The 17,433-nt window shown below is 30.9% G+C and overlaps 1 protein-coding gene across 2 annotated transcripts in view; it reads right to left on the bottom strand.

Annotated features, from left to right (window-relative positions):
* Nucleotides 1–1,224: 1,224 nt before the first annotated feature.
* Nucleotides 1,225–17,433, bottom strand: part of LOC116413252 (lachesin-like) — a 164,632-nt gene continuing 148,423 nt past the window's right edge. For both annotated transcript variants that reach the window (XM_052896774.1, XM_052896773.1), the window contains 3 exons: nucleotides 14,586–14,763; nucleotides 7,167–7,303; nucleotides 1,225–2,585 (listed from right to left, as the gene is read on the bottom strand). In XM_052896774.1, the coding sequence (XP_052752734.1) occupies nucleotides 2,500–2,585; nucleotides 7,167–7,303; nucleotides 14,586–14,763 (401 nt within the window). In that variant the 3' untranslated portion in view covers nucleotides 1,225–2,499. The remainder of the gene's footprint in view (nucleotides 2,586–7,166; nucleotides 7,304–14,585; nucleotides 14,764–17,433) is intronic.

Here is a 17,433-nt window from a genome sequence, read left to right as displayed (position 1 = left end):
AAATCAATTACCAAACTATATAAGCGTATCATTTCATTTGCACGTATTTGGCAATTTTATTTATTTAATTATATATTTTTGGATATTCACTTTTAATATAATAATCAAGTTATTACGAAATCGTACACATTTGAAATGGATGTCTTCCAGTCAAAAGTCTCATTTTTATTTATATTTTAATTATCAGGACAAAGTTTGTAAGAAACGAAATGTTTGAAATATCGTATGAAAGAGTAATAAATGTGGGTCAAAAATCTCCATGTGAATAAATGAGTAAGTGAAAGGAAAGATTTAGTCTCATTTTCTTCATTAGGATGCCCGTGTGATATATTGACTCAAAATAGTATTTTAAAGTAATTAATAATAATAATAAAAAAATGAACAAAAACCTCTTAAAAAATATACCATATATTGTTGCTGACCCATACGAAGTTTTTAAATTTTCTTTGCAAACTTAAACTAGCGTAAATAAATTATTTTAAATTAAGTAAATAATATATTAATACAAAAGCGTTTTTATACATTACAATAGTTATATATATATTATATACAATACTGAAAGAATTAACTAAGTTATTCATATCTAATTACATTATTACAAGTTAATTAATTTTCTTTCCAGTAGTGTATAACAGATAACTTAAGTAACTTATGTATTTAGAATTTTAATATTTTAAGAGGGAAGATATAATCAGAACTTTTGCGTTAATTTTTGTAATTTATAATTAAAATAAATTAAATTTACATAAACTCTGATGTATTCAAATAAGAAATTAATAATATGAATTTTATTACTTTTAAAAGTAACTTTCAATCGTACTGCAGAAATATGTTTCATTGAAGAATCGTACCGTCTGATTTTTAAAGCTTATTGAAATATTATTTTAATATAATTTTTTTTTCTCAAACATGCTTGGAAATGTGAGCATTATTTTGACAATCTTCTTAGAGATAAATCGAAATTGCCGTACTGGCCAGATACATGCGGGCAGCGGTCGGCAAAAGTTGTATGAAAATCCATATCTGTCGTGTTTTGCGGCCAGATAAATAACTATGTAAACTCATATCTGTCCTGTATTTTAAAAATGGAATGACCTTTTACTTCGAAACATGGTTACCAAGGCTACCTCGGCTGCGCCTCGGCCCACATTTCCACGTTCGTCCATCAATGCCTCAGTTGCTGGCCGCTGCAGTAATGTACTACTACTACAGTACTACAGTATGTAATCTGTTGCTAAATTTACACAGACTTGTTAGGAGAAAATTGTTATAAATTATTCTGAGTGAGATTCGTCAAGTTTCGTAAAATTATTATGTCTATAGGAACACCATGTATAGTCAATTAACTATATGCACATATATTTTATTGTCTATTTAATAAATTATTAAATTTCTTAATACTGTATGGTACAAATTTAAAATTCAAGAATATCTTCAATGTTATCATCATCATTATCATATTAGCCTTCAACTGTCCAGTGCTGAACTAAAGCCTCCCCCATGGGAGGTTTTGCCAGTAGTTGCCATGCTTGGCAGGCAGATTAGCAAGTGCAGTTAGGCTTTGGAGACGTTTTAAGAGAGACGCTGTTGCCCATCTTTCGCCCTCGCTTAGTCGCCTCTTACGACACCCACGGGAAAGGAATGGGTGGCCTATTCTATGCCCGGACAATACGGAAGCCACATCATCTTCAATATTATGGTATATTATATTTCATACTAACTTCTTGCCGGCTACCTCATACACGTGGAATTTAAGAAGTATGAAAATCAATTAAATAGACTACTTTTAGTTACATTAAGATAAAACACACAGCATATTTTAAGTTAAACCTTCAAGAACATAACTTTGATAACCGAATACAGCTTGGTCTAGTAGTTTTTGTGTAATAATGGAATAAACATACAGATGGACAGACAGACAAAATTTCTAAAAGTTATTGTTTTGACTTCTATTACTCTTATTAAGACTTCTTTGTCTGTCTCAATCTCTGTCTGTAAATCTTTCTACCAGTATCCAAGGACTGGTAGAAAGATTTACAGACAGAGACTGAGAGCTGGTTAATGAATTGGCCTCATCATATATTAACAAGATTTAAACCTGACATCCAAACAACAGATTGGATTATTGTTCTATAAGGAACAGATTGCCAATTAGCAGACTAGAAAAAGAAAAAAAAATTAAGACTTCTCATGTACAGATATCGTCGAGTTATATATATATATATATATATATATATATATATATATATATATCGTCAATTTTATTATATTTATTATATTAGAAAGATACAGTTATAATTTATTATGTATTTATTCTTATTTTTTATATTAAATTCACTTTTAAAATTAAAGACATTCACCGAAAATTTTAGAAAACGAAAACCCTTTAATTGCAACCAAAAGTTCTGATCATACCACAAGAAACTTTACCCTAGCGATTATAACTCGTAGTTTTACCTAATTACACGCGTTATGCATCCACCGCGGATCAGCTATGTGTCAGCTAACCAACGCGATGAACAAAGCCGTCAATGGAAACGAAAGACTGGCGGCGCCACCACGCTGCATCGCGAGAGGATTCTCCCCTGTAAAGGAAATGTAATTTGAATAATCCGTCAGCAATTAAGGGTGAGTTCACGAAAGAAAAATCACGGGTCACGGGTTTTTATTAGGAAAGTGACTCTGTTTTACTGAAAAACGTGGTCAGAAAGCGATTACATTTAAAACGCAATTTTTCAAATCCAAACAAAAGTTGTATGAAAGAATATTCTTAGTAAACTTAACACTAGAACTTAACACACTTTACCAGAGGGAGACTTTGTACAAAAGTCGATTGCTTGGGTACCTCTGTCCCATTCGTGTTTCAAACGTGAAGCAGTTGTGTTTGCATGGCTGTGTTTCGGTTTGAAGGGTGGGATATGGCGTGAATTTACAGGGTACAGAGAAATAACACCCGAGTCCTCAGGAATGGTAACGCATGGGGGGTATCATGGGCGAGACTGTATACTCTGTTATGTCCATGGTACTGCTCATATCTATAGGCGACGGTTACCACTTTCCATCAGGTGGGCAATCAGTTTGTTTGCCATTCTAAGTTGTATAAAAAAAAAAAGGATAATAAAATGCTGTTTCCAGTAAAAACGAGCTATGGAAGAGATTACAGGTCAGTAGTATTCATTACTCAGTATCAATCACTGTAGTTAAAGAAAGGTTAGGTAAGGGTTCGTCTACTACGTAGTAAATAGGTATAACACTAGACTCACAAATGCAAAGGCCCCTTCAAAACAATGGGAAATATCTGTTCAAATTTCCAGTATATATATATATATATATATATATATATATTCTTTATTGCACTTGTAAGTTACATATAAAATAATGTATTTATAAATGTTGTGAGCAAGGGTGGAATTATCTCTGATAGAGATCTTTTCCAGTCAACCCAGTACAGTAAGAAAGCATTTCGTTAGCGGGCAACTGAAGTGCTACAACTATTAATATATAAACAAATATACAGTTATTACATTAATAAAAATTATGAAGTTTTTTAATACTTTTTAAATTTCTGTTTTTCAAAAACTTAACTGGAAGAGAACGCTATAATATGAACACGATTTCTGTAGAAAATATTTTCAATTGACTTCAAAAAGTAGGAGGTTCTTAATTCGTTTTTTTTTTTAATTTGTTAGCGTCAATTGTAAACGAATTTAATAAAATATTTTATTTGAAAGGATATACTCACAAATTGGTTCCATAAAAATGTCATCAAAACAGTTTAATAGTGTAATTTTTAAATAAAAATAACTGGTTTTATTACGATTGAAGTATTTTTTATTTTGTGTAATGAATCTTATTTAAAAAGATTTCATACCACTTGCTACAATCATCATCATTTCAGCCATTATCTGTCCACTGCTGAGCATACGCCTCTCCCACAGACTGCTATAAAAAACGGTCCTAAATCACCTGCATCCACTGACTCCCTGCAATGCATTTGAGATCGTCACTCCATCTAGTGGGAGGTTGTTCTCGTCTACGTTCTTATCTCCGTTTGCCCTTACGGGGTCACCACTCAAGAACCTTTCTTCCCCATCAGTTGTCGGTTCTTTGAGCTATGTGACTAGCCCATTGCCACTTCAGCTTGCTTATCCTTGGAAATATATCTATTTCTTTGAATATAATGAAAATCAATTAATATCTTTTTACAATTAATATATGTAATTTACATTTACAATTAGCGAAGGCATGAAAATATATGATCTCATACATTGCTGATAAACTTAATAAATTCAATGTCCTTCAAATTAAGACGTTGCCATGCTAGCACAGCTGGTTGGCGTCTGAAATACACATTGTATAATTGAAATTTGTATGTGTTGCTTAGACTTTTTTGATGTATGTATATTCTTACTTTATCGTTCAAGACAATATTAACTACCACGTTAAAATTATGTGCCGAACATAAGTAAAATTATCTCAAATTTGCATATATTAGAAATACAAAAGTATAGCAGTTATATCATTTTTATAATCAACATTATCATAACAATTTTATAGCTTGTAAGTAAATGTATTTATCCTATTTAAGAGCTGCACTCTTGTCGGCGGAGCTCTTGCTGTTCACTACGATTTTCAGCGAGTCTCTTCACCTCTTGATATGACACGACACTAACTTTTTCCTTGATCTGCCTGATGTAACTATCTCTTGGTCTCCTCCTTCCTTTTATTCTACCTTCTATTATAATATTCATAAGTTCGTCGTGTCGTATCAAGTGTCCTAACATTTTTTCCCTTCTGATAATAAATAAATAGCCAATGTATATTTTGAGAAACTTTTAAAGGTGAAATACATTTTAGCTCGCTATAAAACTATTTAGAATACAGAGTTTCAATTCAAAGTAATTGCTGAAACAAAAAATTCTTAATTTTTTGTCAGAAAATTCTCTCGCAAATTCTAAGCTCAAAAGTATGCGAACTATTTCAAAAGAGCCGTATTCGAGTGATCTTTAGCATAATCAACAGTCTACCTGACCTATTTACATTAAATATATTATTGTACCTTTTCAGCCAACGTTAGCAGTTAATATTTTAATTAATATAAGTCAAGCCTGTTTTCATACTGTATGGAAACTGAAATTTCTTCTTAAAAAATATTTTGTAAGACAATTGATTCTTCTTTTTGATTTTGAAAATTTTGTAAACAAGACTATGTGCTTATATAAAATTTATTTCTATCGTATTCTAAAATCTCTAATTATGTAGTAAGAATAACTGTTTTTTTTAATGGATGATAATGGAATGGTAACCCCACCCGCGCTATCGGTATACACTGGCGAAGCACCAATGAAGGATGATAGGTGAGGATGAAGCAGGTCAGTTAGCCTATCGTGACGAATTCAATAAGAATTGTTCACGATGGTTTCCAGGAGGAACCACGTGGAGGTCGTTGCTAACAACGGGGCTGTCAAACTCCATTGCTAACAATCCCTTTCCCCCAGAATAACTGATTATAAATAATAAAAAATATAAAATATCAAGTAAAAAGTATCAATTTCAAAAAGTTTGTAAACCAATATATTTGTTTATAAATAAAAATATATTAAAAATTACTTTTTTTTATTATCTTCTTCTTGTTCTTTTCTTCAGTGGTAATCAGTCGCCATTTTTACGTTCTTTTCTGCCAGTGTAAATGTATAAGAGAATCGTAATACGAAAACTATTATTTTTCTACAAATAATACTCAAAACGCACCACAATTATAACAAACAATTATATATTTAGTCCTTGTATATTTATGTATAGTTAAACTACAGTTCTTAATTTAAACTAAATGCTCACCGTTCTCGTCATTTCTCCAACCTTTGTTATTATTAAAAAAAAGAATTTTAATTAAAAACTGAACCTTCGAAAATGTTTTTATATACAACCTTTTTTCGTAACTACGAATACATATAGAATCTTCAATGTAAGATAACTCGAAGAGTTATGGCGTCAAGCGCATTGTTAGAAATTAATGTAAAATGCAGTTCTTAATGAGTTTTACATACTTGGAATACTCTTGGTGGAGTTTTGTCCATATCTCAGAGTCTAACGTACGATCTACATCAAGCGGCGTGAGCTTGGCGCGTATCGTAGAGGATTTTACAATGCGGCAAAGGAAACGAAATCTTCTCTTCGGTAATTTATAGTTCATATTAGGTTGTGCATATAAGTAAAATTATTATTATGTCCGCTTTGAGAATTTTGCGGTGTTCTTCAAGGCAGTACTCTTGGCTTCTGTACTCAGGTAAGTAATTTGTGTAATTTACAAAGATTGTAAAATACCTAAATATACAAATAACATTACAAACTTTTACATTGACAATATTAATAAGAAATACAACCAGTAACCTAAATTGTATGGTTTTCAGTATATATCAATTGAATTCGACATGTGATTAAAAATAAACTAATATTTAAAATTACAACAATGTGTTAAAGCGCATTTTGACAGGAACAGTTAGTAACAGTATTTGTATAAATGATACATAATTAATGTGTGTGTCCCACAAACAATACCGACTATAATTATAAAAAAAAAAAGTTATTTTGGTCTAAAATTCACACTACTGAACCGATGTAGTTAAAATTTCTCTATATCCTGTCAAAAAAAAAAAAAAAAAAATATTTTCTACACCGATTCAGAACTGATAGAATTATAAGATAGTACTCAAAAAAAAATACAAACGAATTGAGAACCTCCTTATTTCTAAAATCGATTTTAAAATCTAGTCAAAAACAAAATATAACAGTTACAATGCAAACAATTCTCTGGCCATCGTGTCATCGGTTTCATTTATTTATTTGGTCAGATTATTTGTATGTATACAGAATTAATCTAAAATAACTGTCATCATTTAGCAGATTATATCAGTAATTGAATACTATACGCAAAAAAAAAAGAAAACGTAATTCGAAATTTAAATAAAATTTCACAGCCAAAATGTTACGCTGATCAAATGCCCCAAATACACGTACCCGTATTAGAAGAGCAGGCATAAAGTACATTATCATTCTTCGATTCACATGTCTTTGGAGAAAATATTTAATTTCAAACGTACAAGGCTTTTTGTAGAGAATTTGAATAATTTTGATTTGTATGTATGTATTTAAAAAGAAATATTTACCTCTCAATACATGTACGGATACAGCCGACGCCGCCACATCTGCTAATGAGCACGTGTAGTTCCCAGAATCGTTTCTGTTCGCGTTCGCTATGTAAAGTCTTGAGAGTGCGCCGTTTGATGTTGCTTCCGTTTTCACGCTGGCAACAAAAAGAAATATCAATAAAAATAGAAATATAAGTAACAGATCTAATTGCAAAATCACATTCGATAATTTATTTATGGTAACATAAATTTTAAGCGGCTTCAAAAAAGAGATTGATTCGACGAAATTTTTTTTGAGCTTACATTCGACTGATCAGAGAGTTTCTTTATACTGCCATTATTCATAGTATCGTTTGTAAGAAATTATCAGAGTTATCAAGCCTGTACCTCAAATGCATATGTTCGCTGTCACAGTATTTTTATAATAATCATTTAAAAAATATTGAAAATAGTTTTATTTTGAAAATTGACATATTATTATAATATATATGGGTATTTATTTTTAATAATACCAAATTGATAGTCAAGATTTGTCAAATCTTAGCTCTTTTTCTTTTTTCTACCTTTGGAAGGCAATAAAAGACTCTTAATATGATCTATTTTTTAAACTTTACACTATTACAATATTTATCTTACATTTACACATATAGTCTTATCGAGGATACTTTGCTTGCTGTAAAATATTTTACTTCGCAACAAAATGTTAACAACTCCAAAATACTCTATAGTAATTATCAAACTGCACACCAACTAAATTTTACTGCAAATATTTAATTAAAATGTTCATTCGACCGCGATCGTTTTACAGAAATCCGACTTTAATTAACTACACATAGACAAATCGGATAATAAATCTTTGGAACCCTTTATATGTTACAAAGGGCCATGTTTCCAAAGCCTTTGTTCCTTTAACTAATTCAGAATATCACTGATGGTCTGTTGAAATTACAGTTTGGTTTATTATTGAATTACAAATCAGTGATGCGATTAAAGTTACTGTAGGGAAAGGTGTCAATGGCACAAACGATTATAGTGTAGAACTTGAAATAGAGAAGTGAAATTGAAATAGATTCAGAGGAGAAATTACATATAATCCTCACAGATATGTCAGTATGTATGTAAATCTCTATGACGATAAAAACAGTTTTGCGTATGAGCTTCGCATTATATGAATGAATGAATGAGTATACTTTATTTGCATTATACAATGTAGGAAACAAGCAAGACAATTAATAAATATAACGATACAATTGTATAAGTACAGTAAGGCGGTCTTATTGCTGAGAGCAATCTTTACAAGAAAACCTCTTAGGGTGATGGACTAATTGTTGTACAAAAAATATGTTTTTGTATATATAATATATTGTATAATTAAGAAAGTTAACAGCGTAAAACATTAAAGAAAATAATTATAAGTACCTTTATCAAATTAAAAAAATAAAATTATTAACTATATACATACAATATATAATTCTATACATGTATGTTAAATGTGTACCTAATACTAGAACAAATATAAATAGTTATATTAGAAAAATAATTTAACATAAAATAAATAATTATATAAATACATAAATAAAGAATGCCCATTTATCAGATGAAGAACTAATCAGATAGAGACAAATTAATCTTTCACTTGTCGTTTGAAAACATCAATGGATTTTGTAATTCTAATGACAACAGGTAATAAATTCCATAACTTAATGCTAAAAACAGTGAAGGAATTGTAATAAAATTTAAGAAAAATAAGAAGGTGTCATAAACAATATTATTGACTAATTTATCAATACTTTCATCAAAATGCCATCATTTTAATTTTGATATTTCGTTTGCAGAATATATATATTTCCGAACCGATACAACATTATAACCTTCCAATCATATTCCATTTTAAAAGGCCGGCAGCACGCCTGCAATGCCTCTGGTATAGCGGGGGATCATGGGCGGCGATAGTCACTTACCATCAGGTGAGCATGCGGCTCGTTTGCCTTCTGTATTATAAAAAATAGACGATATCAGCAAATCTATGTTTTTATATTCCTACTTTTTTAAACAATTATGCTTTTTAATCTTATTTCTTAAATTATTCACCGCTTTTATTTATAATATTAATATTTTATTGTAATATAGTGAAAATAGTGAATAAAAAATAACCACTAACTTTATCGTAAAGTTGACTGTAATTTGCACGGTTAAGTTCAGTTTATATTCTGGATACATTACTCCAACATTGTCATTTCACAAGTATATTCTGAATATTTTATAATTTGAATATTTTACGACCTCGACAGATGGATTTTTAAGAATTTTACACGCTAAATTTGAAAGACGAACTCTCCCAAGAATAGCAATATAGCAAGAATAAAATAAAATCAACGAGACTCTGTATCGTGAATAAATAGAAATAAGTTTGTATATTTTCTATTAATTTTAGTTGTTATTATTATAAAAGTTACAGTTGTTTAGATTTTAGTCAAGTTATTTTATTAATGTACCTACATTTTAAAAAATATGACTTTCGTAATTTTACGCATCTAAAATACATATTTTAAGATTGTTTTGTTTTAATAGCAAATGGTTATATAAATATATATATTCAATAATACCGAAAATATAAAAGACTTTTTTACTTTCAATCTTCAAAACAATATCGAAGTTAATTATTTTTATGGATATCTAATTTCTTACTGATATTGTCATCAAATACGATAATAGTTCTTATTAATACCAAGAAATGTCATTACACAATATCCTTAATATATAAAACGAAAGTAAATCCAGTATCTTATAAATATTTTGTAATAAGAGTAGCTTGTATCAAATGATTCGATATAGAACTATTTACTGTCTGGTAAGTTGTGACTCATTAAGAGTCAAGCTAACAGAAATTAATATTAGGACTGTAACTTAACAAAATACATTTTGTACATGAGTAAATATAAAAATATTAATAATTTTAATTCTAGATATAAATACAAAACCAGATGCTGTAAAATATTCATAGCAAAATTATGTAGATCTTTTGGAAATAGACTTTATTTTATTCATACTGATTTGAAAGATAAATCAGCGAATTTTTTTGTTTTATACGACTTAGAATGGCAAAAAAGCTGACGGCCCACCTGATGGAAAGTAGTAACCGTCGCCTATAAACAGGAGCAGTACCATGGAAATAACAGAGTATACTGTTTCGCCCATGACACCCCCCCATGCGTTGCCATTCCTGAGGACTCAGGTGTTATTCCTCTGTACCCAGTAAATTCACGCCAAACGAATACCAAGCAGTGATCTCAAAGAAATTTTTTATCTTTAGTAATTTTTTAAGGTCTTGATTTTGATATTTATAGTGCCTTAATGTAAAGTGAAATAAAATCGTTTGCTTAGGCATTTAGCATTAGGAATTTACAGGGTACAAAGAAATAACACCTATGTCATCAGGAATGGGTGTCATGGGCTAAACAGTATACTCTGTTATGTCCATGGTGCTCATATCTATAGGCGATGATTACCACTTCCAATCAGGTGGGCTATCAGCTTGTTTGCCATTCTAAGTTTCTTCAAAAAAAAACTATGAGAAACTGTCGTATTTTTTAATATTTCTTTAGTTTGTGCAGCGAAATGTTCTTATCTCTGTCAATAAATATATTCCTGTCGGACGAAGCCCCGGTTAAAGACTAGTTATGTATAAATTGAAGCAATATCGTCAAAGCCTGTGGATATTATCTCGTCTAAATTACCATACTGTTTACTATACTATACAGTTTATGTGTAATAAACATATATTCTGGCCCCAAACGGTTCAGATTAAATTTATGGGGTGTTAAATACCCTTATTTGTTTGTTTGAATTGCCCAAGAGATTTACGGGGGCAATATTAATTAACTCCTAAATGATAACTGGAACTTGGGTTGGGCCGACTGGATAAAAGTTGTGAATTAGTCTCCCAAGTATTGCGTTCAGCTATTTTAATTAAATTTCACAACTGATTAATCGACTAAGAGTTGGTTTAATACCATGGTCCTCGTTCAACGAGTTAATTTTTGATAAAAAAATATCCACGTTGCTGCCCATACCTCGACAATTAAGATCCCATAGTCGCCTCTTGCAACAACAACCGGAAAGAAAGGATTTGTTTGTGAGTACTAAAATTTTTTTATAAAACTTAGAATGGCAAAGAAGCTGACGATCCATCTGATGGAAAGTGATGACCGTCGCCTACAGACATGAGCAGTACCATGGACATAACAGAGTATACTGTTACGCCCATGATACCCCCATGCATTGCCATTCCTGAGGACTCAGGTGTTATTCCTCTGTACTCTGTAATTTCACGCCATATCCCACCCTTCAAACCGAAACACAGCCATGCAAACAGAACTGCTTTACGGATGAAACATGAATGGGACAGAGGTACCCAAGCAAATGACTTTTGTACAAAGTCTTCCTCAGGAAAACATAATAGAAAACATTACAAACAGACATACTCATTAATACATATGATCATATTGTGTTTATGTGTACATATACTATTTCACATATCTTATACAATATATTTTGTATTGCCAATAAATATGGATTAAATGCTCATTCTCCTCTCCTATATACATATTAATTGCTCCAATGTTTAAACGACTATCCAAATAAAAACCGGTCAAGTGTAAGTTGCACTCACTCGTCTAAGGTTCCGTATATATTTTTAATTAATACACGACTCTTCAATAACGCGTAACAGGGGGGAAAGTGATTGTTAGTAATGGAGACTGAGAATCCCATTGCTAACAATATACCCAACCAGGTCGACCTTCTCGCGGTTCTCCCTGGAAACTATCATGGTTAATTCTTGATGAATTCATCATGATGGGCTAACTGGCCTGTTTTCATTTTCACCTATCGCGCTTCACTGGTGCTCCGCCAGTGTATCCCGTTAGCGCAGGCGGGGTTACCATACCATTTTCACCCATCAAAAAAAAAAAATAACGCGTAACATTTTTAGAGTTGTGTATATAAATTATTTTATTTCACCACTACTTTTAAATGCTTGAACAAACTTGAAAGTATTATAAGAATTTTTATATCATCCTGAATTAAACCTATTATAATTTGTATGCAGTCGTGTTTTGTTTTTATTTATTTTTATTGTAGTCATGCTAAAAGAATTCATTTTCATTGTTTAACTCTATTCGCGTACAATGTTAAATAAAGTAATGAATATAATTTTTTTTTTGTGATTTTGTGAAATGTATTTAATCTGTAATTATATTGAATTATGATAAAATGTAAAATCCTTACTGCATTTATAAACTCTCAACATTATTGATATAAATTACAATAATAATTATAAGATATGATAATTAATTATAAATTAAATTACAAATATAATAAATTTAGATTATCCATATAAAAATAACTATCAAGCTATTGACCCGCTTAATGGAAAGTATCTGTCATCCCTTATAGACAATTGTATTGTATTGTATTGTATTGATTGTATCAAATATATTATTGTATACACAGTGCATATGCAATGTGGATACAATATGCTAACACCAATGTGATTGTGCGGTGCCAATACAAACCTATAAATGTTTATAAGGCTTTAAAACTTATTCCTGTCAGAAACGCTTGTTGAGAAATAAAATAAAAAACACAAATGGGTGCAGGTAGTCCAAGGCGGTTTCTTATGGCAGTTTGTGAGATGAAAGTTAGTAAATTAAAAATATTTTTTATTCACACATTATTTCATAGAATTACTAGCTTTTACCCTGCGAATTTGTCTATGTGACCGGAATACGCTTATTTACTGGAATAAAAAGTTCTCTATCCGTCACAGTACTTGAATACCAAATTTTATGACAATTAGTTGAGCCTTTTAAACACTAAGAGGTAACAAATAAACAAACAAACACATTTATTACTCTAATTATTAGAGGTATTTGATATTTATGCTCCTTTCCACTTTGGGTTAGCTGGAAGAGAACTATTTTAGAGTTAAGCTTGCCTTTGTACATTTACTTATCTATGTCATATTTTTATGTATTATCAGTGTGTAAAGTATAAGTATAAATAAATAAATATTTTTAATATTTATCAGTATTGGACCATCATTATGTTTAATCATAAATGCAGTATAAAAACAGTGCCAATTTGTTGTATCTCCATCGAATTGCAGTCTATAAAATATATTGTAACACTGTGATAGAACAGAATTGTTGCGTTGCATTTTATTTTACCTGATTCAATGTTGCAATTTATACTATGTTTACTTATAAAAAAGACAGCCATATCCAACGTGTTGTCGCTTTGTAAGATGCTTGTACAATAATGCACCTTGTTTATTTTCTTTTGATGTGTTCCATGCGACAATTTTCTTGATGGATACTTGCTATCTTTATTACGCGGACTGGTGTTATAAAACTTGTAGTGGTATTATAAATATGAAAATGTAGTTACTTTTCTCTATGGCTATATTAATATAGTATGTATCTACATTACTTCTGAATGCGCATACATAAATACACACACTTGTATGCACGTACATACGTACGCATGCACACACGCACGCACACACGCACGTACGCACACACGCACGCACGCATGCACACATGCACGAACGTATACTCACTCTTTCTACTACTTACTACATTATCTTACATTAATTCCTGTCTATTATGTTAAAAAAAGATTTTTTGTTTTTTTCCGATGGTGAGAAAAGAAAGGTACAGATATGTTTTGGATATATGTAAATATGTTTGTATGTATTACTTTGATACAATTATTATAATAAGGTGTCGTTACATTTATTTTATACATATTAATACAAAAAAATACGTCAAGCCATAGAACTTTCCCTGTTTATGATTTTTCATCCAAATAAAATCTGCACCATTGTAAGGCTATTATGAATAGGCTATTCGTGGACCCGCGAGCTCCACCTAAGACCATATCATTGCTTTCTATCAGATGAGAAGTATTGAAGTCCCGCGATTGACCATCGTAATCAATCAAAGTAGTAAGAGTAAAAAAGGCACACGTGCGCACACTGTCTCACTTACACAGATACACACAAATATGCGTGAGCGTGTACAAACACATATGTATAAAAAGATGTCTACACGCACGCACCCATAGACTCAAGCACGCATGTACGTCTACACGTAAACGCGCATACATAAATACACACACACGTACGCACGTACATACGTACGCATGCACACACGCACGCACGTACGCACACACGCACGCATGCACGCACACACGCACGCATGTACGCACACACGCACGCACGCATACTCACTTTCTCTCTCTCTCTCTCTCTCTCTTTCTCACACATACACACACACAACAGAATTTTAATTAATATTTTCTTTTTTAAAGTCACTTAAAATAATTTACTTAATAAATAATCAAGATAAAAATAGCAAAGTAGGGATAGCATACCTAACTCCTCCTCTCTTTGTGTCGTAGTTCAACAGTCTCGCGCCGTGCTTCCAGTTGACTTGACGTGTAGGTTGCGGCACTTCGCTCACTATACAACGCAACTCGATAATGGAACCTTCTTTGTAGAACTTATCTTGAAGGGGTCGCCCACGCTCGTCGATTATTTCTACCTTTGGCACTATTCGACAAAAGAAATACATAGTTTAAATATAAAATATATTATTTCATGGAACTAAATTTTTAAAAAACTTGATCTATGTTTCTTACCAGTATGGTAAGAAATATGGATCAAATTTTAATACAATACCTTATAGATTAACATACGTATCAAATATATAACATACTAGCGATCCAACCTGGCTACGCATAGGCAGATAGAGTTTTCGAAAATAAAATATATTTTAGCCTATGTTACTTGCTGATAATGTAGCTTTCTATAGGGGACAGAATTTTCGAAATCAGTTGATTAGTTTTTAATTTTATCCGTTACAACCAAACAATCAAAATTTTCATCCGTCATCATCTTTTAAACCGTTAACTGTCCACTGCTGAACATAAAACCTAAGAAGAGTTTTGCCAGTACTTGCCACGCTTGATCATAATGGTCCTGGCATAAAATAGACTACCCCTTTCTTTGCCGTGGGTGTCGTAAGAGGCGACTAAGGGAACTCAGTGGTAAAGGAATAGGCAGCAGCGTCTCTCTTAAAACATCTCTAAAAGGCTAACTGCAGTTGGCTATTGGGATACCAAGTGTAATGATAAATTAACCCTTAAATGCCTGATTTTTTAAATCAAATTAAAAAGTGTATAAGTGTACCTTGTACTGTTTTTAATAATGGGGAAAAATAGTAAAAAAATGAAAACGATATTTTTATATATTTAAAAAAAAACATTTAGGTACATATAAACAACCAAATTTTAAAATAAAATCGATTATAGGCGCCTAATGCGATTTTTAACCCCGGTATCAAATTTGAAACTTCAGGTATTTAAGAGTTAACAGTTTATTTATTTGGTTTGGACTCAAGTTTTTCTATTTCTAGAGGTTATGTTCAGCACTGGACACTTAACGGCTGATACAACAAGAATTATTAAAATTACAAATTACATCAATATGGATTCAATTATATATATTTTTCAAAAACAATTTTACTTTAATAACAGTAATATATATTATAGATGGGCTAAATGGAAACATCCAAAGCCGTAAAGATATCTTAAAAAAAATTAAGGTCCACATAGGAAGCGTAGAAGCGTCCGTGTTTTGCATACGAGCATTTCGTTGACAGACGTGAGGAGAAATCAAAACTCATATCATCACATGCTACATATAACAGTAACCTTCGTATATCATCTTGTAAGTCTCAATAATTTACAATGAACTCGAACGACTCTACTCGAACGCGCCGCGAATTCGTGAATTCATAATGCAGAAAATATAAAATTTTGTATGCAAAGAAACAGTTATTTCAATTCTCAAATGAATTGCTATGTAGCAATCCAATTTCTGTACTTCGATCGTGACAAAATTAATAATTTATCCGATAGTAATATTTACATTTTTATTTTAAAATTATAAAATGAATTGTACGACGAGATAATTAACAGAAATATAGATTTGTGTTCCCTAAAAGAAAACTGACTTCAATTGTGACAAAACAAGTTATTTTTATTTTAAAACTAAACTGTTAAATGGATTTTAATAAAATTTCATTAAAAATAATCTGTAAAAATGTCCTTTCAGATAAAAAAATCCAAATAGGTTTATAACATATAATGAAGTTATGAGGTAACAAACATAAACAAAAAAGAAAAACAAATTTAGAACTGAAATGAGAACCTTTTTTGAAATGGTTTGAAATACAATTTAAATTTGGAATACAGAATTTAGTAATAGAAAGAAAGAAATATTTTATATTAACTAAACTTGTACGTCTTATAACATTTAAAAAGATATATAGAGAAACTAGATATCATGTCAAGAACAAAGCTTCTAATAGTGCTATTTACAAAAAAAAAAAACGCATAATTTAGTTACTTCGACAAGAGAATAAAAAAAATCGTTGTGAAAATAAATACAATATGATAATGAAATCTCGTATAATTAAATATCCATTTAAAAACCACGCATTCATAAATAAAATTTAATCTGTTACCACAAATATATGCAAATGGCCATAATTATTCGCAACCATAAAATAATAATGTCAACATGGTACTGGGCTTAAATTTATTTAAATTAATCATTATTATATCTAATATATATTATCAAGAAATAGTCTTGGATCGTGTTGTGAAACCTCTTAGGAATACACTTTTTAAAAATATACCGTGGACTTTCCAGCAAGACTGCACCTGGTCACAAGGCGCGACCTACCCAAGCCTGGCTTGAAACCAACGTTCCGGATTTTATAAGAGTTGAAGACTGGCTCTCATCTAGCCCAGACTTCAGCCCTTTAGACTTCAAATTGTAGTCAGTTTTAGAAGACATAACCTGCTCTAAACGACACGGCGACATTAAGTCTTTTGAAAAATCTTTAAAGCAAGCAGTGTCGAAATATCTCTTGGAAACAGTGCGTAAATCCATAGATTCGTGGCCAGACAGATTAAAAGCCTGTATAAAAGCCAAAGGTAGCCATTTCGAATAGAATATTTTTTTTATTTTTTGCTGAGACTTTAATAAATATGTAGGTAGAAACTTTAGTAATGCTTTAGTATTACTTCATAAAAAAAATGCATTTTCCTTTGTAACAGAACTTATGGTTAGACTAGGTATATATATTCGTAGATATATATACTCTTTATTGTTTCCTTCACAAGACTACAATAGTAAACTTATTATAAATAC

Source organism: Galleria mellonella, unplaced genomic scaffold (assembly GCF_026898425.1).
Source record: "Galleria mellonella isolate WM207_F2 unplaced genomic scaffold, CSIRO_AGI_GalMel_v1 utg332, whole genome shotgun sequence".
Taxonomy (NCBI): Eukaryota; Metazoa; Arthropoda; class Insecta; order Lepidoptera; family Pyralidae; genus Galleria; species Galleria mellonella.
Note: the sequence above shows the minus strand (reverse complement) of the source record. Positions and strands in the feature narration are given on the sequence as shown.